Raw genomic sequence first — 22,479 nt, 5'->3', positions numbered from 1 at the left:
GGTTATATGGGGGAAGTTCACGCCTTAAGGGGCATGCCAGTGTCCAGCACCTGATAAGCCGATATAACCCACATAATTATTACTATGGCTCTGTGTCCCCTGATGTTTTTCTTTTTACAAGGGGTAGGTGTGCAAGGCGCAAAAGTGGCAGAACAGATGTGCAGAGGTGAACAGCGGAAGAACAGATGTGCACTGGGTACAGCAGTCGAAAGAAAGTGGAGGCAGGAACAGCAGTTCAGGTTTGCAGGGGGTACAGCAATTAAACAGGTGTGTGTGTGTGTGTGTGTGTGTGTGTGTGGGGGGGGGGGGGGGGGGTATACTGACAGAACAGGTGTGCAGTGGTTTACAGCAGTGGAGCAGGTGTGCAGGAGGGCAGGGAAGTACAGCAGTGAACATTGGCAGAAAAGATGTGGAGTGCAGGGAATACAGTGATGGAACAGATGTGCATGTAGGGTACAGTGATACAGTGTACAGGGTACAGTGATGGAACAACAGTGGGGGGTACAGTGGTGGGAAAGATGTACAGGGGGTGCAGTGAAAGTTACTGAAAGCTATTTCCAGGTGTGAAGGTGCAGGAAGTGGGGTGATCTGAGGTGTGATGGTGCAGGAAGTGGGGTGATCTGAGGTGTGGTGGTGCAGGAAGTGGGGTGATCTGAGGTGTGATGGTGCAGGAAGTGGGGTGATCTGAGGTGTGATGGTGCAGGAAGTGGGGTGATCTGAGGTGTGATGGTGCAGGAAGTGGGGTGATCTGAGATGTGATGGTGCAGGAAGTGGGGTGATCTGAGATGTGATGGTGCAGGAAGTGGGGTGATCTGAGGTGTGATGGTGCAGGAAGTGGGGTGATCTGAGGTGTGATGGTGCAGGAATCTGGGCTAATCTGATGTGCGATGGTGAACAAATTTGAATGATCTGCAGTCTGGAGATTCAGGAATTGGGGCCTAATCTGATGTGTGGAGGTGCAGGAAATGGACCGAAGGAAAAGTAATTGGGGCTAATCTGGGTTGTGAAAGTGCAAGAACTGGGGTGATCTGGAGGTGTAAAATTGCAGGAATTGGGGCAAATTTGTAGTGTGAGGGTGCAGGAATTGGGGTGATTAAGGTGTGAAGGTGCAGTAATTGGGGTGATCTGAGGTCTGGGGCTGACCTGTGCTGTTAAGGGGCAGGACTAAGGACTGAAATTTCAGGATCCACTACTAGAATAGCCCGTTTGCTTTTAAAGTCCTCTCAGCAAAAAAGCTTTGGAGAAGTAAATACCCTTTAAGGATTGGGCCAGTTCTCAAAGTGCACAATCAGTGCATAAAGTGAACATACAAATCTTTTGCCTTTAGAACTGAATAATATGCTCCGAGCTGTAGATTGTGTTAGTAAAAGCCAGGAACCAGTGTAAATACACAAGGAAACCTTGTCTTGCCTTATCCATGACGCTGGACCTATTAGAGTTTCTGGCTTCACCCATCGCAGTGGTCCTACCCCTGAAGGGATCTTTTGGGTCTGGAAACCATAGAAATGGACCACAGCCCTGGACCTGTATAGAACCTTGAGGTTAAATACATGAGTTTCACTACTTGCCAAGGTGAGTGCCTAATACCAGCTCTCAAAGCAGACATTACAGGCTGGCCCCACACACTCCAGGTACGGTCCCCAATGTACAAACCAAGGGTAACCAGTCTGGAAATTGTATCAAGAAATGTATTAACATAGAATGGGCGGGGCTATATTGTGTACTTTGGGAGTGTCTGTAGCATATTTTTTTTATTGTGCCCAGTCACCTGAAGGGTAAGTAGCTGTATATAATCCATGGCCTAAGAATACAAGTCCTGTACTAAATCGTTAAGATAAAACCTTTGGCTTTACATAAACTTTAATATTAGGGTTATAGTTATTTACAATTAGGGTTAATGTAGGGTTTGATGCTATTAAAGTTGTTGTTATTGAATAATTTTAAAGCCTAGGGTTGGTTCGCAAGTGTGAATGGGGCAGACTGCTATTATCCGCTGGGAACTCAGCTGGGTTTAGTCCAGCTGCGATTTAGGGGTGCGCATCTTCACTGGTCTCACGATTTGATTTGATTGCGATTATCTGGTCAACGATTCAATTTGATTCGATTCCGCGATTCATCACGATTACTGACATGCCCCCACTTCCGTTTGGGCCACCTCTCTGCAATCTTCTGGGACACATCACAGGTCCCAGAAGATTTCCCGGCTGTGCAGGACAGCGCAGAGAGACATGCGCACCTGGCTGTGAAGCTGCAAGATGTCCCACCTGGATGCCCACAGTAGTATTGCAAGCGCCGTGGACAGGCAGGGGAGAGAATGGAGAGTTCGTGTGGCCACATCGCTGGATTGTGGGACAGGTGAGTGTCTTTTTATTAAAAGTCAGAAGATAGACTTTTTTTTTGTAGCTGCTGACTTTTAATAAACAAAAAAAAACTACTAGGCGGCCCCTCTCTGCCAGCGATCTTCTGGGACCATTGTCTGGCCAATGGCAGAGCGCAGTGCGCGTCCAGCCGTAAGCTGTCACGGATGCGTGTCACTGCCCACAGTAGATATGATGGCGCTAAGGAGAGGAGGGGGAGAGAAGAGATGCTCCGTGAGGCCACATCGATGGACAGTGGGACAGGTGAATGCGATTATTAAAAGTCAGCAGCTACACTTTGTAGCTGCTGACTTTAAAAAAAAACCAAAAAAACGGGTGGAACTCCGATTTACTGAGTGCACTAATCTGGTGCACTACAGGGTACAGGAATTCACACACACCCGGCTGCTGGGAGGTCAGGAGGGATTAGAATGCAAATCCACAACTGACAAACATCACCCGACATCGATTTCTTGGGTCACGATGCATCGATGCAGCGATTAAATTCCACACCCCTACTGCGATTACCTATGGGTGATCAGCCATGGACACAGACTTCACAAGTGTGAAGTGGGCCTTAAACAATTTATCACTGTAGGGCAGCAGAATTATAAGGAGCTGGAGTTTAATACAACTCAATGGCTTTCAAACAAAATTCCAATACCAATTTTAGGTGGACTGAACTATTAATAAGAATAATAATTAAGAAGAATAAATAATAATTAAGAAGAATAATATAAGAATATAACTTCTTAAGCAGGGAATACACGTTGAGTTTTTTTTTTTCTTCTCAACCAAAAGGTTAAAGAAAAAAAAAAAAGAAAGAAAAAAAAAAAAAAACACAAATCCCTGCATCAACACAAATGATGCACATGCAGGGATCTCTTCTGCTACATTATTGACAGGGATATTGTATCCGAATACAGAGATCAGGGCTGCAGTCATTGGCTGCAAGCGCTGATTGAATGCTGGTTTTCCAGCATGATCATTCGACAGAAGCGAATCATTACACTGGCTTCTTTTGAACAGGCAAACAACATTACAGACATACCAAATGTCATCCGGTTGCTACTGAACTGGCCGACTTTCAGTACATGTATACCCAGTTTTAGGGGTCATTGGGACCAGTAGAAACCTGTGGCACATTATGCATACAATTTTCACAACTACTTACCATTTCCAAGAGCTCATTGTTGTTCACTCTATCTTGATTCACATCTGCTGCATTGTCTCTTGCTTGTGGCTGACCGTCTTCTTGTCTAAAAGGAAACCATCCTGCCTGGTGCCTACACATTGAAATCAACATTCAAAGGTTGAATTAGAAACAAGCCCTACAACACACTGAACTAAAAAGAAAATACATGACTTTAAAGTGGTTCTAAAGTCTAAGCTTTTTTTTTTTTTTTTTTTTTTTCCAATAATACATTCTCTGTCTTTTATTTTAGATTTCATTTTATCTTCCTGTGCAATACAATACCCTTGGACAGGGCAGGTAAGTATGACCTTATTTTACCCCCCAAAAAAATAAATTTTAGTATCACTTTAAGTATTTAAAAAAGGGAGGAAGGGTGAGGGGAAAGCATAATTACTAGAAATAATAATGATGTACATGAAAAAATTGGAGGCTGCTATTGGAGAACTTGACCTGAAAATTGTTAATTGCCTGGCTGTCTCTGGCTTCATTTAACAACATAGAATAAGCATGCAAAAAGCCACAATTCCTAATTTGTATATTTGTTCTAGGTCAGTGTCTCAAAGTGCTGAAGCTACTAACTAGTAAACATTCAAAAATCATTTCCCATGACCAGGGTGGTCAATAAAACATGTATGTTTATGAATAGAACTTTCATCTGAAATTTCTTCTAACCATCAATTCTTCTGAACACCATCTCAGCCCATGCTGAGGGGAAGGAAGGCACTGATGATGAAACAGACCTGTATCAACCTCTCTCTACATCAGCGTAAGATTAATCTTAAATAGGATCAAACAATATGAGTTGCTTATGGCTAAGGCTAGCCATACACATGTGAATTTCTCTCAATCAACCTGCTGGGTGGAAAGGGGCATAAATTCACTAAAACAGCATGGAAGGAGCAATCTCCAGTGCCTACTATTTTATTCAGACAGCTATAGTACCAGTTACTGCCCAAATTCAGTTGGAGATGCTGAAAGGATGCAATCACTGGCTGACAACTTTCCACACACCCAGTTCTGTCAATTTGTTAAATAGACTTTTGTTAAGCCACATGGTATCTACAGGGCCACCCATGGCTTACACTTTGTCCAATACAGTGGTAATTGGCTGAGATTTGAGCTGTGTATGGCTAGTTTGCATTGTTGCAACACAAGCACCAACACATTTTATATTTGGATCCTAATGCCATGGAGTCATTTAATTAATGCAAGCACTAGCACCTGTCATCTGGATCACATTGTTGAGAACCACTAAATCAACTGCACTATATGGATTTAAACGGTTAAGGGCTTTTTTATTATTAGTTTTACACAAAATATTTTGTTTGGAGGAAGTTATACATGCAAAGGCACTTTAATGATATTTTATGCAAGTCATGGTATAAAGTTTTTATGTTGATGGTTTAATACATACAGCACAGAGGGTATAGGCGCAGCAACATTTGCACTTTTTATTTTACTTCACTTTGTGGGAACACAATAAGGTTGGATGCGGCCACCCATTATTAGCCCAGTCATACGTAATTTTTAGGTAGCACAGGATAATACATTTATTTTTATTGTTGTATCAGAACCTTGTTTATTTTTTCATTTAAAATAGGTTATATTGTGTTCCAGCTATAGCAAGTGGCACTGATTAAAATATATCTGACAGGCTAGTTAAACAGAAGTTGATTGGTAGATTCTGTATAACCACTGTCCCTATAAATGGATCGAAATTTGACTGGTCCCTGCTGAACCAGCTGAATTTCCATGTGTGTATGGCCGGCTTAATAGGCAAGGGGGGAAACCCTATCCTTCAGACTATAGGCTTGAATAATGACTAATCTAGCAATTGTGGATTGAATAGCAGGAAGTCCCATCTGAAATGGCAAACAGTTAATTTTCTAAAAGAAAAGTAGCAGAAAGGTAGACTTGTACAGAGTCATATTTAGACAGTGAAGAGAAATCGCTTTGGAATTCTTAGGAGCAGGACAAAAAGGAAGTAAGCAAAATGTCCTGGTTTAGGTTAAGGAGAAAACCACTTTGGGAATAAAGGAGACCCTAGGCTTCACACAAATTACCCCCCCCCCCAACATGGGATGGACCCATTACTCCAAGACACGTCTCTCAGAGGTGAGAACAAAAAAGAAAGACAACCTTGTGAGTGAGGGATGATAGAAAATATCCCTCATAGGCTTGAAGAGCATTTTATGAAGAATGAACAAAACCAAGATTAAAAGGTGTTGTAAAGGTTTGTTTTTTATTTTCTAAATAGGTTCCTTTAAGCTAGTGCATTGTTGGTTCACTTACCTTGTCCTTTGATTTCCCTTCTAAATGTTTTTTTTCTTTGTTTTCTTTGTCTGAATTTCTCACTTCCTGTTCCTCCTCAGCAAGCTGTTCAGTAAGCTGTTCTGGCTGACTAAACACTGCTCGGATGATGGTGTGAAGTTTACGGAGGAGAAACAGGAAGTGAGAAATTCAGACAAAGAAAAAAAAACATTTAGAAGGGAAATCGAAAGGGAAAGGTAAGTGAACCAATAATGCACTAGCTTAAAGGAACCCATTTAGAAAATAAAAAACAAAGCTTTACAACCCCTTTAAGGTTCCGCAGTATCCTTGGGTAAAAGCAGGAACAATGTGAGCAACAGCATGCTCAAAGGCCAGTGGTCTCAGGAAAGGATGATATTTGACCCTTGAGGGTAATTCTGGCTAAATGCTGATCCAGACCAGACTAAAAAGGGATGCATGATTTGTCCAACAGGGAACTTCGCACCACACAAAGTAGGCAATCCAAGTGTGATAAGATTTTGCAAGCATTAGATTTCCTGGCTTTCAGGAGCGTAGGCATGGCCAAAAGGCCCCTGTTCCTCAGCCTAGCTGTTAAAGCAAACAACCAAGAAGCAGGACGATGGACTGTTCCGAGGGATTGAAGATCTGGATTATCAGGAAAGGCTCACAGAATCTGTCAGTATTCCATGTCCACCTTAAGACAGCTCAGTGCAATGAGGATCACTGTCACGCCCTTTCCCTTAATTCTGCGAAACAGACAAGGGAGAAAGTTTTAGCAGGTAAACAAACAGATCAAGTTAAACTGATTCCACAAAGTCACCAGGGCATCCACTCCCAAAGCCAGAGGGTACGGGTGACAAAATTATCCAGTTTGTTGTTGAACCTGGATGCCAAAAGATCGACGTTTGGTGTCCCCACTTGTGACAGAAGTCTTGAAACAACTCTGGATGAAGAGACCATTCCCCGGAATCCCAAGGCACTTGCATGGAAGTTCTACACACTAGCACTTTAAACAAAGGATCCTTTGCATGTGCACAGAAACGAGGCTCATCCTGGATATTTGGCTAAGTGTATCTGCCAACCCATCCAAACAGTAGCACAAGGCAACAGGCAAGTGCTCCAGCTGGAGGAGAATGGACAGATCACTTAGAATGGACCCAAGGTCCCAAGTCATGTTTTTGATCCACAGGCTTGTGATGGCACGCTGCATAGCAGAACCAGCCAAAGAAAACAATGCCCTGAAGAGGGTTTCTAAACTCTTAGCCATAGGTTTCTTGAAAACAGGAACATCCTCAATGGGAACCAAGAAGTTCTTATTAAGGAAGGAAGTTGCTGGGTCCACAACAGGTATTGCCTTTTAAATTAAGAAACCCTCAATTCAGAGGAATAAAACATTTCAAGGGAGGTTAGCCACTGCACAGAACAGATTCTGGGGGTGAGGAACTTAGGCTTATGAACTTTGGTCAGGCCAACAGAGGCTGCTCCAAGACAAGGTATGTGCTTACAGAATAACAAAAGGACAGAAATTGTATCCTTAAGCTTGGGAGAGACATCAGGTGACTGATTCTCCTCCTGTGCAGTGTCCCCTTAGCTAGATGAGGAATCTGCCGCCTCCTCCTCTGCCTTTTCAGATAGCATAGACGCCGTATGGATAAACGCAGACAGAGTCTAGATGAGATACTGATCGAGTCCACCTGCATCCCCTGTGATCAGAGGCCTCTAGCAAGGCTGAGTGCCTACCAATAAATGTATTAATAGTGGCAGAGAACTCCTCTCTTGATAAACAGGAGGAGGGAGAGGGAAACAGAAGGCACTAGCAAGGCCTCCAAGGAGGGTAGCAACTCAGTCTGGGAACAGGATTCCTTTATTGGATGGAACATGGCCCTAGGATCCAGATACAATATCCCAAGGCACAGCCAAGGAGTCCACCGATCATCCATAAAGCTGCAGGTGGAGGCCACAGTGGTTATGAGCAACTAGTAAAGTTTTTTCAAAAATCTTGGCAAAAAATAGCAAAAAAATTAAAAAATGTAGAGTGATTCTAAAGACAGAAGGTTTTTTTATCTTCATGCATTCTATGCATGAAGATAAAAAAAAAAAAAAACCTTCTGTGTGCAGCAGTCACCCTAATACTTTCTGAGTCCCATCTCGATCCAGCAATGTCCATGAGTGCCTCTGCGATCAGGGACTTTCCCTCCTAATTGGCTTCCGCTAATGTCAAAGTTAGCCAATCAGGAGAGAGGGAGCAGGGCCGAACCGGAGGTGTGTGTCTGAATGGACACACAGAGCTGCAGCTTGGCTGGGCAGGAGGGAGGGGCCAAGAGAGCTGGCGAGGGACTTGACAAGAGGAGGATCTGGGCTGTTCTGTGCAAAACCAATGCACAGAGCAGTTAAGTATAACTTATTTTTTTTTATTTTTTTAATAACAGATATTTGTATCACTTTAAGTACACTAGCGAAAAAATTTAGATTGCTGGGAGTGGGAGGGGTTATGCTAGGGTTGCCCTTTCAGTTTTCTTCTGTCAGTATTTAGTTACCTGAAGTTAGCTTCATAATTCATGGACCTAAAATCTTGTGTCCTGTAATGCGTGATTAAGAAAATTGCCCTGTAACTTGGGCAATTAGCTTAAAGCATGTCAGGACAAAATAAAAAACAAACACAAAACATATGCAGTACATCTCTACAATACATGCACATTTCCCCCAGTTGTAGCCATTTTAAGACCCTACAAGAACAGCAAAAATATCTATAGCTCCGTCAGAAATGCATCCAGCTTTTAAGCCCTGTTGTAGGCTAAATCAACCTTTTTTTTATGAACTGAGTGGTGTCAGCCCTGTCCAGTTGTCCTTAGCTAAATTCCTTAAACCCTCCACCTATTTAATTAACAACAAAATACACATTATTTATTCTGTAGTCTAAGATTCCAAAAAATTTTGACACAATGTGCATTTTTTGCACTTATTTAACAGTGAACATAAGTGAATGCTGAAGTTTGGATTTTTTTTTTTTTTTTTACATAACTATATTGATCCAACTTGAACCAAAGTAAGTATGCATCTCTCATACCTGACCAATCCCTGTGTATGCTGCAAATCACTGTAGTAGTCGCCGCTACTGCAGTGTTCCAGGTTCAGTCCAGAGTGGCTGCAATTCTGCAAAGTAACCACAGTGGGTTGCTTGCTTAAAACAGGTGCCATTCAAAGAAAGCCTTGTATCTCATATTTGATACAAGGTGTCCTCTGAATAGACAAGGTGAAGAGGTGGGGCCGTGACATCATAATCTCCACCTCTTCCCATCAGAAAAGACAGTGTTAAAAAAAATATTGGCCGCAGAAGGGTTAACTGCTTGCCGACCGTATACTATTCTATACACACACATATTTTATTATATATTATATATACACACACACACACACACACATATATATATATATATATATATATACATACATATATACACACACATACTAACATACATATACATATACACATATACACACACACACACACACACATAGTGAGAAGGTGGCTCTCCTGTGCAGAATCAAGTACCTGTACCTGCACCTGCACCTGCACTTCCGGGTCTGGGGCGCGCACCACCGGCAACCAGATTTCGATGCGATTGTCACAGCAGGGGCCAACCAGTGAGTCCAGCAGACTGTCTGCCACGAACCCGCCGGTCGTTTGGGACAGAAGCAGAATGGCGGTCACACTGCCTTTCTATCAGTAGGGAAGGTAGTGATCCTGTGTTTCTGCAAACCGGGAACATGGATCTCCGCCTTCTCATAGTACAAGCGTACCCCCCACAGTGAGTAAGAACATTTTAGGCACACATTTAACCCATTGATCCCCCTGTTAACCCCCTCCCTGCCAGGGTCATTAGTACAGTGACTGCATATTTTTGGTACCAATTATTATTAGTGTCACTGGTCCCCCCCCAAAAAAAAGCGTTAAACGTGTCACTTAGTGTCTGATTTGTCTGCTACAATGTTGCAGTCCCGCTATAAGTCGCTGATCACCGTCATTAATAGTAAAAAAATAAATAAAAAACAAAAAAAATTCCATAAATATATCCCATAGTTTGTAGACGCTATAACTTTTGTGCAAACTAATCAATATAAAACTTATTGGAATTTTTTTTTACCAAAAATATGTAGCACGATACATATTGGCCTAAATTTATGAAGAAATTTGATTTCTTAAAAATTTTCATTGGATATGCATTATAGCAGAAAGTAAAAAATATTGTTTTGTTTTTTTCAAAATTGTTGGTGTTTTTGATTATAGCGCAAAAATTAAAAAACTACAGAGGTGACCAAATACCACCAAAAGAAAGCTCTATTTGTGGGGGGAAAAAATTGGTTTGGGTACAGTGTGGCTTGACCGTAAAATTGTCCGTTAAAATAACGCAGTGCTGTATTGCAAAAAAATGATCTGGTCATGAAGGGGGGGTTATATCTTCCGAAGCTGAAGTGGTTAATATCTTAGGAGGACAGGAAGCATCGCCCAACAGCTAAGATGTTACTGAGAACCATCTAAAGCTTTTCCCATTTGGTACAACAGTTAAAGCAGAAATGTGGAGTATGATCACACAGCAAAGACCTTTAAAGTGGAGTTCCTGGAAAAAAAATTCAAAGTCAGCAGCTACAAATACTGTAGCTGCTGACTTTTAATATATGGCCACTTACCTGTCCAGGGAACCCGCAATGTCGTCACCCGAAGCCGATCTTCGGATCGACTCACGGGTGCTGCCGCCGCCGTTCCAGGTGTAAAGACTTTTGGCTTGGGGGGGGGGGGGGGTTTGAGTGGTGCCAGGCATAGCTTAGTTTGCTGCACTTTTGCTGGAAGTGTAAGCAACTACCTGGATTTGACAGGTATCTGCTCTGTCCTCCCCACTGAAAGGTGCCAAATGTGACACCGAAAGGGGGTGGATACGATCAGCTGAAGTTCCATTTCTGGGTGCAACTCCGCTTTAAGCTCTCCAGTAACAAGATATTAACTTTTTTATACTTACATGTAAACAAGTATCATAGCCCCCATGACCATGACAAAGCGACTGAATGATGAATAGAAGTAAACTATGCTAAGAAGAATAGCTGCTCGGGACACAGTGTAAATCCAATCAAGCCAATCGCGGTTAATCTCTTCTTCATTCATTACAGCGCCACCTTGAACATTCATTTGGACATTTTGGTTCACCTCTGGAGCAATGTTTGGAGCTGCTCTTGGAGGGTTTGTTGGAGGTCGATCTGAATGGATAATGGGAGTGGCAGCAGGTCCTTGGTTGGAAGCCACAGCTTGACTATAAAATAAAATATAGGTGGACATTATCGTTAATCTTTAATACAATTCATACATTACCCATAACATTTTGAGAAGAACATATATCTGGGCTCATTTCTAAAGTTCAAAGAGCAATGGTATGCAGTCACTTGCAGGTTTGAGCTGTCTAAATACATGATATTGTTAGAAGGTGAAAACAGGCAGTTATGTGTTGCTGCACACTAAAAAATTGCATAGAATACATTGCTACATGCACTGTTATGACATAAAACAAAATGTGCACTATAAAAAGGTGGAAGTTAAACTAAAAGAAAAAATATATATAAACTCACATTTTTAAGAATATAATTAACACAAACTTTGCTTCTATTCTAAAACACAGATGCAAATTCTGAATGACAAGAAACTCCAATCCTCTTAAAAAAAAAAAAAAAAGAGACCTATGCACATAAAAGACACAATGAGGAGAAGTAATAAAAAGCATCTGAGACAAGTTCTATCTCAATTGGTGCAATTGCCCATACCAACTAGCTTCTATTTTTCCCACACAGCTTAAAGACTGAAAATTGCAACGCAGATTGACTGCACTACAGTATAGACATAGTTGGGGCATGGTCAGGATTTGAGAGACACCAGTCACACACCACAGGAACTCCGATCCTGCATTACTTTTAACTCATCCAATAGCAAATACGTGACACTGGTCATGACAGTATGGCACTGGAGGTATGTTGTGATGGCTATTTACCCCCCCCCAACTGCAATACTCTACCACTCTGGAGAGACACACTACTTACTGCCCAGCCAAATTATTAATCATGGGCAACTTTAACGCAATCCTGTCCCCTGACTTGGATAGGCCCACGCCTTCTTTACATTTTTCTGGAGATCTCTGCCTGGGCCTTGGCAGCACACCTGATGGGCATGGTAATGGAAAAACCCCTCCTCCATAGTCTACTCCTGCTTTTCCACCTGTCAAAAAGCATGCTCTCGCATTGATATGGCCTTTACCAACCCCTCCCACCTGGAGGCAATTCATGAGGCCACTTACCTTCCCAATGCCCCCACGGACCAATGCCCCCTAGTCTTAGAACTTGTGCTTGGCGCTGTGCGTCTCTATGGTGTCTAGGAGCGCAATGGATCTCCCACCTTGATATTGATGGGTATTCCTCTCCATTGTTTGGGATGCCTTTAAGGCATATATGAGACGGCAGTATATTTCATCAGTTGCCGCTGCCAAGTTGGACCAATCATCCACTATGCAACATCTTTGGAGTAGAGTGGAGGATTACACTCGCCTGTATGCCTCCTACCCTACTTATAAGAATTTTGATTTGCTCATGTCCACCAGGAGGAAGCTTCATCTTCATTTGGCTGAGGTCACAAAGTTGGACCTTTCTAAAAACAGACAAACCTTTTTTTGAACACGGTGACAAGAATGGTAGATTTTTAGCCATGCTGGCCCAACACAATACTAATCCCCGGAAAGAGGCATTACCACTTCTCCAGAGAGAATTCTAGAAGAGTTTTGCATTTATTATAGTAAGCTCTATGCTCCATCCCTACCACCTGATTTTGAACAGTAATGACATAGTTGAGGCAAAGCTTGTCTCGGACACGCTTTATTACTTCCTCAATTAGGCCGATTTACTAAAAAGGTTGAGAATTTTCACACAACTCCTTTCATAAATCGGCCCCATTTCATCTACTAAGAAAGTTCTCTCATTGATTCGGGCAGCTGTAAAGCCAGACCAGATAATTAACAAAGGCTTTTTTTCACTTGACTTGCATTTATAATATACAATGCCCATTAAACAAGTTAAAATAGGATGTGATCCAAAATATCACCTTAAAAGACCTTGCACATTAACCCTTTCATGACTACGCCTATTTTTGGCATTTGGTGTTTACAAGTTAAAATCCATATTTTTTTCTAGAAAATTACTTGTAACCCCAAAACAATATAATATAGATAATATATAATATATATATATATATATATATATATATATATATATATATATATATATATATATTTATATTCTTTTTTTTAGCAGAGACTCTAGAGAATAAAACGGTGATTTTTGCAATATTTTATGTCACACGGTATTTGCGCAGAGGTGTTTTAAACGCAACTTTAAAACGCAAAAGGGACACTTTCATGAATTTAAAAAAACAGTAAAATTAGCCCAATTTTTTTGCATAATGTGAAAGATAATGTTACGCACAGTAAATAGATACCAAACATGTCACGCTTTATAATTGCACGCACTCGTGGAATGACGACAAACTACAGTATCTAAAAATTTCAATAGGCGACACTTTAAAAAAAAATTCCGGTTACCAGGTTAGAGTTACAGAGGAGGTCTAGTACTAAAATTATTGCTCTCGCTCTAACGGTCGTGGCGATATCTCACATGTGTGATTTGAACATCGTTCTTTGCTTCGCGAGCTCGCGGGGACGGTGGGCGCTTTAAAAAAAAAATATATAATTTTTTTTATTCATTTTAAAATTAATAAATTGTTTTTTTTGTTTTGTTTTTTATCACTTTTATTGCTGTCACAAGGAATGTAAACATCCCTTGTGACAGCAATAGGTGGTGACAGGTACTCTTTATGGAGGGATTGGGGGTCTAAAAGACCCGCGATCCCTCCTTTACACGTCAAAGTATTCAGATCGCCGTTTTCGTTGATTCTGAATACTGTATATATTTTTTAATCCAGCGCCATTGGCAGCCGAGTAAACGGGAAGTGACGTCATGACGTCGCTTCCGTGTTTACCATTAGGAGACTGGAATGAAGCCGCTTACGGCTTCATTCCAGTCCCTCCCCAGCCGCCAGAGGCATCGGATTCTGCATCAGTGCTCCCAATTGAACGGGAGCCCCTGTAAGAGCGGCGGGAGGGGGGGGGAACATCTCCTCCCGCTCCTCCAGCATAACAGCCGAGTGGCTTTTAGCCGATCGCCGGCTCTAAAAATCAGTACCGGGATGATGCCTGCAGGTGCGGGCATTATCCCGGTATAACCCCCGGAAGCCAAGTACGCACATCTGCGTACGCTCGGCGGCAAGGGGACAAAGTACAAATGGGGAAATGGGTTTTCATGTTGGAAATTTTTTGGCTGCACCCAATCAGCTACAGCTGCTGGTTAATGTATTGTAAGGGCAGGGGAGCCTTTCCATCCATCTCATTTGAGTGCATGCTAGTAGATCATGGCTGAATGAAAACAAACTAACCATGGATGGCCAGATTTAATTAGAGTAGCAATCTTCCCCTTATCAGACAGTATTTTTACACTACATTTTCTGCAATTATGTTGTCAAAATATTCCAGAGGGGAGAAAAAACACCCAGTAGCTGACTACATCCAAGTGCAAGGTGAGCATCCATGCAGGATCAAGTGCCCAAAGCAACATTACAAACTGTCCAAACAGCATGGGGTCTGGAGTATGGTCCTCAAGGTTTTAAGGAGGATGCATTTCTTCTATCTGTGGCATTAGAAGGCCGTGAGGAGTGGTTTGAAGAAATCAAAGATTAATAATAAAGTACAATTATACACTAGTTAAGCCAAGAGAGTGTGGTAGGATTAAAGGGAAGTGCCCAATGGGCAAATGCTCAAAATCATGCCAGTGTCCAATTACCTGAAGGTACAAGCTTATGGCTCATGGTCTGTGAATACTTTGCCTGTGTCCTGTACGATTAAGATAAATAAAAAAAAATAATAATAAATAAATAAAAAAACTTACTATTGCATGTAGTACTGTCGAGCATACATCTGCTGCCACCACATCATTTGCAAAGGGCTGAAGACTGAATATGCTGGAAATACTGCTGGAGCTCCTTGTCCGGGAATAGGATTCCCAACATGTCTACAAAAATAAAAAATAAAAAAAAAATCATGTTAATGCTATCAACACAATGAACGGTGAAGAAAAAGTAAACGCGGTTTGGTAACAAGAGGTTAGCGTGAGTCTGCTGAAGATTGATGTATTTTCCCCCTGACCAGAAAAAAGGGTTTATAAAATATCAAAACCATATAAAGAATTCTGCGGCAAATTGCAACAGTAAAGGCCCCATGCAAACCAGATGGACATATACATTCTAAATGCAATGTATTTCAGTATATATTAAAAATAAACAATTCACACCAGTGCGTTATGCTGATGTTTACTGCCCTGTTTTTTTTTTTAAAGACAAACGAGACAAAAAGGTATGGTATGCACTGCAACACATAAAACGCAAGAGTAAAAACAGTCTGCTGAAATTTTCATAAAAAAATAAACAAACAAAATAAAGCTTAGGGGGGCATGGCCGACGATGGAAGGCTGAAAACGTTCTTTACTCTGTGCCCTCCCGACGCAGGCCACCTTCCCGACCTCACACACCAGTGATGTGCATGTCAGCATCAAGCTCTCACTATGCTGAGCCCATTGAGCTACAGCAGAGAACTATGCAGTGGTACCTGCTCCGCACAGCCCCGGACTCCCACACTGCCAAAGACAAGATGGCGCCCGACCCCAGGCAAAGTCCAACCTTCTCCCTCCACTCAGGCAGCCACCCATGTCTGCGATGACACTACAGCCGAGCTCCCAGCTCCTCAGTCAGACCCTTCAGCTTCTATAGCTGTGTCAGCACGGTCTCCTGTCACACACACATGAGATGACCCAGAGCATCCAAAACGGAATCATCGCTCTGAACAAAATGCCCTTAAACAACAGGTCTCAGCATCGGAGACCACTGTATCAGCTCTGGCTACCACCCAAGAACACCATGCAGCCCATATAATGGCACTTGAGTCTGCATCCACGGTGCAGCTTCAACACTTACGGAAGGATCAACTACGTGTAGAGGACAGTGAAAACAGGAGCCGCAGAAACATCAGGCTGCAAGGTATACTGGAGGCAAACTATCTATCCTAATTCAGGTTCTGGGTAGGGCGGCTACATTCCCTATCGAACTGGACAGAGCGCATAGAGTGGAGGGACTAGGTGGGCGCCCTTGAGATGTTCTATTACTCCCTGAAGGAAGAATTAATACGCAATGCATGGCGCTTGGGCTCAGTGGATTTTGACCAATCTTCAATGCACCTGTACCCAGACTTTTCTTGCAATGCACTATACATGAGGTGAGTGATCTGCTCCCTGCTCGATTTGATATGACAAGCTGGAGCTACCTATACCTGGGGCCACCCCTTCAGTGTCAAGGTGACCCACAGTGACAACAAATTTGTTTTATCAGATCAACTTCCTGACTTCTTTCTCTTCCTTGAGCAAGACCTGGTCAATGTTCCGAACTGGCTGGACCCTCCAGATGACCGCCCAAGACTATCGGGCTTGACCCTCTCCCACAAAAATCCAAGGTCTAGATCAGCATCTTCTGTCCCTAGAACACTACGACCTACGTCACCAGAGGATCAACCTGGCTCTTCCCTGACGAGTCCTGAACTGGTCCTCCTACCTAGTGCACCACAAGGGGGGGGGGGGGTGTCACACCTGTTACCTTGAATTCCTGCCAGGTTTTTCCTGCCTTGGGAATGTTTTCCCACCTATTGAATGAATGAATGAATGAAATACTTGTATAGCGCACAATGCGAACTGAATCGCCTCTGATGCGTGCCAACCAGACCATTTGTTGGGCATTAAATCGGTCAGAAAGTTTAATGGAAATATGGATCCTTTCCATGCTTTGCCGTTGAAGCTATATCTGGCTGGGGTTTAAGAAGGACAGTAAAATTTTGCCGTTCTTACATATTGTTATGGGCTCCATTTGGTACCAGACCACACTGGCCTATTTTATACATATACTTTGATTCTTCTGAAGAGAGTACAGTTTGGATCTGTGCAAAGCCTCACATTTCCCTGTTGGCGCTGTGCCTTGCTTTGGGCCACTGTACCTGCAGACCAACTTAAAATCCCCTGGGTATCGATATACTTTAATTTTGTTTGGGTACAGCGTCGCATGACCTGCACAATTGACAGTTAAAGCGACGCAGTGCCGTATCGCTGAAAATGGCCTGGTCATTAAAGGGGAAAATCTTTCAGTCTCTAAGTGGTTAACAGATGGTTCCACAGCACTAACCCGTCTCAGAAGTCCAAGGGAGTTTCTATTGCTTTCCATAAAACCTTTCCCATGGCATTTACAGTAGCTAACATCTACCTGCCAAATGTCAATCAAATCTCAACGGCTTTGCAGTACCTGAAGATCCTGTCTGGTTTCGTGGAGGGTAAGCTCATCTTAGGAGGGGATTTAAATACCACTTTGAAACCGCTTGTGGATTTATCAACCTCACAGTCTTCCTTATCTTTTCTTAAACTAAGGGCCCTAAAACATGCCATTTACCACTTGCATCTAATTGACGTTTGGAGGGTATTGTACCCCAAGTCTTAGAATTACACCCATTTTTCTCATGTACACCAGTCCTATTGAATACTTCTTAATGGACCATAGTTGCTTGGAGTGGTCCCCTGAGTGCAAAATAGACTATGGTTTTGTCCTAACATTCTCCCATATACTTGACATTCTTGCTTCCCTCCACTCCAGTGAAGGAATGGACATGGCGCTTAAACGATTTGTTACTCATTACCTCGGACTGTGTTGCATGGGCTTACGGAGACCATATCTAAACTTTTTCACGGAATAAGATACTACCCCACTACCCATTCAATGGGAAGCACTGAAGGCAGTTTTGCAAGAAAGCTTTATTCAAATAGGGACCGAATTAAAGAAAGAACGCTTGGCCGCCATAGTAGCTGCAATTCAAAAACTCAGAAATTTGGAAGCAGAACACAAATGTTCTTTAATGGTGGAAACACTTACAGAGGTTTCCTCGGCTCAGTCACAGCTTAGTGAACTGTATGAGACCTCCAAGTGAACATATGCGGATAAGCTCGCCTTACAGCAATATAAAATTTCAGGACAAATGCCGTAGATCATTGGCCCGCTCCTGACACCCAAAACTATCCCCCACATAGAGCTCACATTCAGGGCATGCACGGAGAATCCATCTCCTCACCATCTAAGATAGCTCAGGCATTCAAGGATTTTTATCAGTCCCTATACAATAATAGGATTCATCATCCAAGGTGAAGGGAGAACTTAGAGGCTTGGCGGCAGGTATTTCTTTATCGTACATCATAGGACACAGAGCCTCAAGTATTTACTTAGTGGGTTATGGGCCTACCTTCAGGTGTTGACAATGCAGGAAGTTGACTCCCCTACATAACCCCTCCTCCTTCCAGGGAGTACCTCAGTTTTTGTAGCCAAGCAGTATAAGCAATATACTCTCACCCCATAAAACAGAGGGGCGGGAGCTCTGTGTCCTATGATGTACTCCAAGAAAAGGATTTTACAGGTAAGCTGTTTTAAAAATCCTATTTTCTTTATCGTACATCATAGGACACAGAGCCTCAAGTATTTACTTAGTGGGAAGGCCCATAGCAATGCTACTTGAGGGGAGGGAGACACAACCCATAGGGTAACCCACAGACCTGAGGACTTATACTGCTGCCTACAGCACACTTCGCCCAAAGGCGATATCCTCATTCCATCTTACATCCACTTGATAAAATTTTGCAAATGTATGTACTGAAGACCAAGTCGCGACCTTGCAGATCTGAGACGTGGAGGCCTGGTGACGCACTGCCCAAGAAGCACCAACTGCTCTGGTAGTGAGTTTGAACTATAAAACTTGTCTAATCCACTTAGCAACAGTGGATTTAGATGCTGCCTGAGGGAGGGCGGGGGGCAGTGGCGGGGTATTTCTGACAGCAGATTTCCATCTTTTTTTTTTAACTTTATCCCCAGCAACTGCCAGCATTGCACCAAGGTGCATAAAGAAAAAAACACATAGCCTTTCCCCAAAGTTTTTTGCCCCCCGCTGAAACCATACATATAGTGAGACAGCGCTGCTGAACAGGCATGCATAGGTGTACAAATTTATAGTCCCCTTAAAAGAGACATACTTTAGGCATATAAGATACATGAAGGAAAAAGCATAGACTTTTCCCCTACCTTGTCCTCGCTGCAGGATGTTGCTGACACAGCAGGTCCAAACTTCGCCCATTACGGTGGGCTGCGTTTAAACACGCTCAAAGACTGGGACCCTTTTAAAAGGGGTTCTGCTCCTTTGGGCCTTGTATAGCACCCTTCAGGACAACTTTAGGAAATGTGACAAGACCAAAAACAGTCCTGGTTCCTAGGGTCCAGCTCTCAGAGAGAAGCGTTACAGGTACAAAACCTCGTTCTTGAACTGAGGTCCAGGTACCATCCTATGGCCTCAGTGGCGAGGATAGATCTGTTGTGGAGGTTCATTAAATCCATCATGGATCCCTCTAGGAGCTCCTCAGAGCACATCTTCACTCATGACCAACACCTTAGACACTGGTGAAAAAACTGAGGTACTCCTGGAAGGAGGAGGGGTTATATAGGGGAGTCAACTTCCTGTATTGGTTATACCAGTGTCAACACCTGAAGGTAGGCACATAACCCACTAAGTAAATACTTGAGGCTCTGTGTCCTATGATGTACGATAAAGAAATACCTGCCGCCAAGCCTCCAAGTTCTCCCTTCGCCTTGGATGAAGAGAAGTAATCTTAGGCCACAGAGGCTGCACTCCCTACTTTGAATTATGACACTATCAGACCCGTGCTGGTCTGTTGTCATCCTGTGACTGCTCTGGCCCCCCTTTTGAGAGGTAGTTCTCAGATAGAGGAGGATACCACCTGGACACGATTTACTTCCATCCTGCTCTGGCTTGCTTGACGCCATTTGGGCATCTCTGTTTTCCTTCTTCTGTGTGGAGAGTATGCTCTCCATTGTTTGAAACACATGAGGTCAGTACTAATACCAACATTTATGTTTTTCTGTTCGGTCTATAGACAATGACCAAGATGATTAGTCTACATAATATGTGATACTTTGAATTCTATGTGTAATTATGTTGATATTAATATTGTAGATTGTTTGTATTCATCTGGAAGTCCTCAGCCCATTCCTTTTCCCTGAAGAAGACCCTTACCTCACTTGTTGAAACATGTTGGAATTCATTTGTCTCCCTGACAGTTGGTTTGGGCCTCTTCCATCTATCTATTTGTGGACTGTTTCTTTACATATTGTGTTTCAGTTTGACCCATGTTGTACGATGTTATTTGCTCTTTGCAAGAAATGTGTATTTTATATTATTTGAGTGTTTATGGTCCTCTAAAAGTCAAATTTTTTGAAGAACTTTGTTTTCACAGACCCTAAAGCAGGGATGTTCAAACTTCAGCCCTCCAGCTGTTGCGGAACTACACATCCCATGAGGCATTGTAAAACTCTGACATTCCCAGACATGACTGGGCATGATGGGAATTGTAGTTCCTGAACAACTGGAGGGCCGTAGTTTGAAGACCCCTGCCCTAAAGAATGTCACTATTAACATTTTAGTTGATGAGAACAATATCGTTTTTTAAGGGGCATTCTAAAGCACACTATGGTGCTGAGGAAGAAACTGCTTTGTCCATTATACTACAGAATTCACTGGGCAGTGAGGTTAAACTCTGGTGTCTATTGGACTACACAAGATAAATCCAATGGAGGTAAGGGTATGAAAATTAAAGTTGTTAGTTCAATGTCAACAGCATGACTGAAGATTTAATTTTGTGACATATCTTTTGCTAAAAAAATAAATGAATAAAATACACAAAATAAAAATAAAAGCTATTTGAGTGAAGTTATCCAGCTGATTTCACAATCCTAACTTACTGCTGTCTGTTGTATGAAAAATAGTCATGCATGGTATTGGTGGCTGTGTGAGGGGCATGGCGGTGTCTCAGGCTCTCCTCGTTTCTATGGTTTGATGATGTGGACGGCATATCCTGACTTGTAGATACAGGGGAAGCGGATCCTGAGTGCTCTGAGCCCTAAAAAAAATAAAAAGGAAGAAGTAAAAATGTGGGATCAAAATTAACTTATAGTCTACAAGATTTATAAAAGGAAAAAAAAACTTGACACATATTGACCAGAGAAAATGGCCCATAAACCTACATACAACAATTACTAAAAGGTGAAATACTTGCAATGTTGCGCTTACCTTTTATGTTCATATACAAATATCCCATCAGGTGGCAAAAACACCCAGCAGTGTTTTTTTTATATTGCCACTTGTTGGCCAAAGACATACTCACAGTCATCATATGCTATTCTTACCATCTTAGTTCTGAAAATACTATATCATGTTTAGTAGCCTGACAAAGAGAATGTATTAATTGGCATTAAAAGGTCCATTTGCCATTTAAAACCATAATAAATAAACCAGATTTCTTTTTGAAACATGCACTTGAAAATGGCAGTCGGAATCTGCTTGATTGCTATGAGTAAACTTCTATGCTGCAGTTTTAATTTTTATATTATAGATATAGATATACACACACACACACACACACACACACACACACAGTTGTGCTCATAAGTTTACATACCCTGGCAGAATTTATGATTAATTTATGATTTCTTGGCCGTTTTTCAGAGAGTATGAATGATAACACAAAAACTTTTCTTTCACTCATGGTTAGTGTTTGGCTGAAGCCAGTTATTATTAATGGGTGGCACAGTGGTGTAGTGGATAGCACTTTTGCCTAGTAGTAAGTAAGAAGGCTTGCTGGTTCGAATCCCAACCACGAGACTACCTGCCTGGAGTTTGCATGTTCTCCCTGTGCCTGCTTGCGTTTCCTCCGGGTACTCTGGTTTCCTTCCACATGCCAAAAGACATGCTGGTAGGTTAATTGGATCCTGTCTAAATTGTCCCTAGTATGCATGAATGTGAGTTAGAGACCTTAGAGCGTAAGATCCTTGAGGGTAGGGACTGATGTGAATGTACAATGTATATGTAAAGCGCTGCGTAAATTGACGCCTCTAAACAAGTATCTCAAATAAAATAAATAAAATCAACTGTGTTTATGCTTTTTAGAAACTACCCAAATGACCCTGATAAAAAGTTTACATAAACCAGTTCTTAATACCATGTATTGCCCCCTTTAACATTGATGACAACTTGAAGTCTTTTGTGATATTTGTGGATGAGGCCCTTTATCTTCTCAGATGGTAAAGCTGCAAATTCCTCTTAGCAAAAAGCCTCCAGTTCCTGGAAATTCTTGGGCTGTCTTATATGAACTGCATGTTTGAGATATGACCTCAATATCATTGAGACACTCTGGGGAAGAGACTGAGATGGCCATTCCAGAACCTTCACTTTATTCTGCTGTAGCCAAATAACAGGACAACTTGGTCTTGTGTGTTTTGAATCATTGTCATATTGGAATGTCCAAGTACGTACCATGCGCAGTTCCTGGCTGATGCATGCCAATGTTCCTCCAGTATTTGATAACATACTGCATTTA

General features: G+C 42.2%; 1 protein-coding gene across 2 annotated transcripts in view; it reads right to left on the bottom strand.

Annotated features, from left to right (window-relative positions):
* HERPUD2 (HERPUD family member 2) overlaps positions 1-22,479 on the bottom strand; it is a 74,595-nt gene that overhangs the window by 14,468 nt on the left and 37,648 nt on the right. For both annotated transcript variants that reach the window (XM_077491670.1, XM_077491669.1), the window contains 4 exons: positions 20,846-21,003; positions 14,851-14,973; positions 10,839-11,126; positions 3,532-3,643 (listed from right to left, as the gene is read on the bottom strand). In XM_077491670.1, the coding sequence (XP_077347796.1) occupies positions 3,532-3,643; positions 10,839-11,126; positions 14,851-14,973; positions 20,846-21,003 (681 nt within the window). The remainder of the gene's footprint in view (positions 1-3,531; positions 3,644-10,838; positions 11,127-14,850; positions 14,974-20,845; positions 21,004-22,479) is intronic.

Source organism: Lithobates pipiens, unplaced genomic scaffold (assembly GCF_037356315.1).
Source record: "Lithobates pipiens isolate NorthernLeopardFrog02 unplaced genomic scaffold, aLitPip1_a1.2 Scaffold_19, whole genome shotgun sequence".
NCBI lineage: Eukaryota > Metazoa > Chordata > Amphibia > Anura > Ranidae > Lithobates > Lithobates pipiens.
This window is presented reverse-complemented; position numbering and strand designations above follow the sequence as displayed.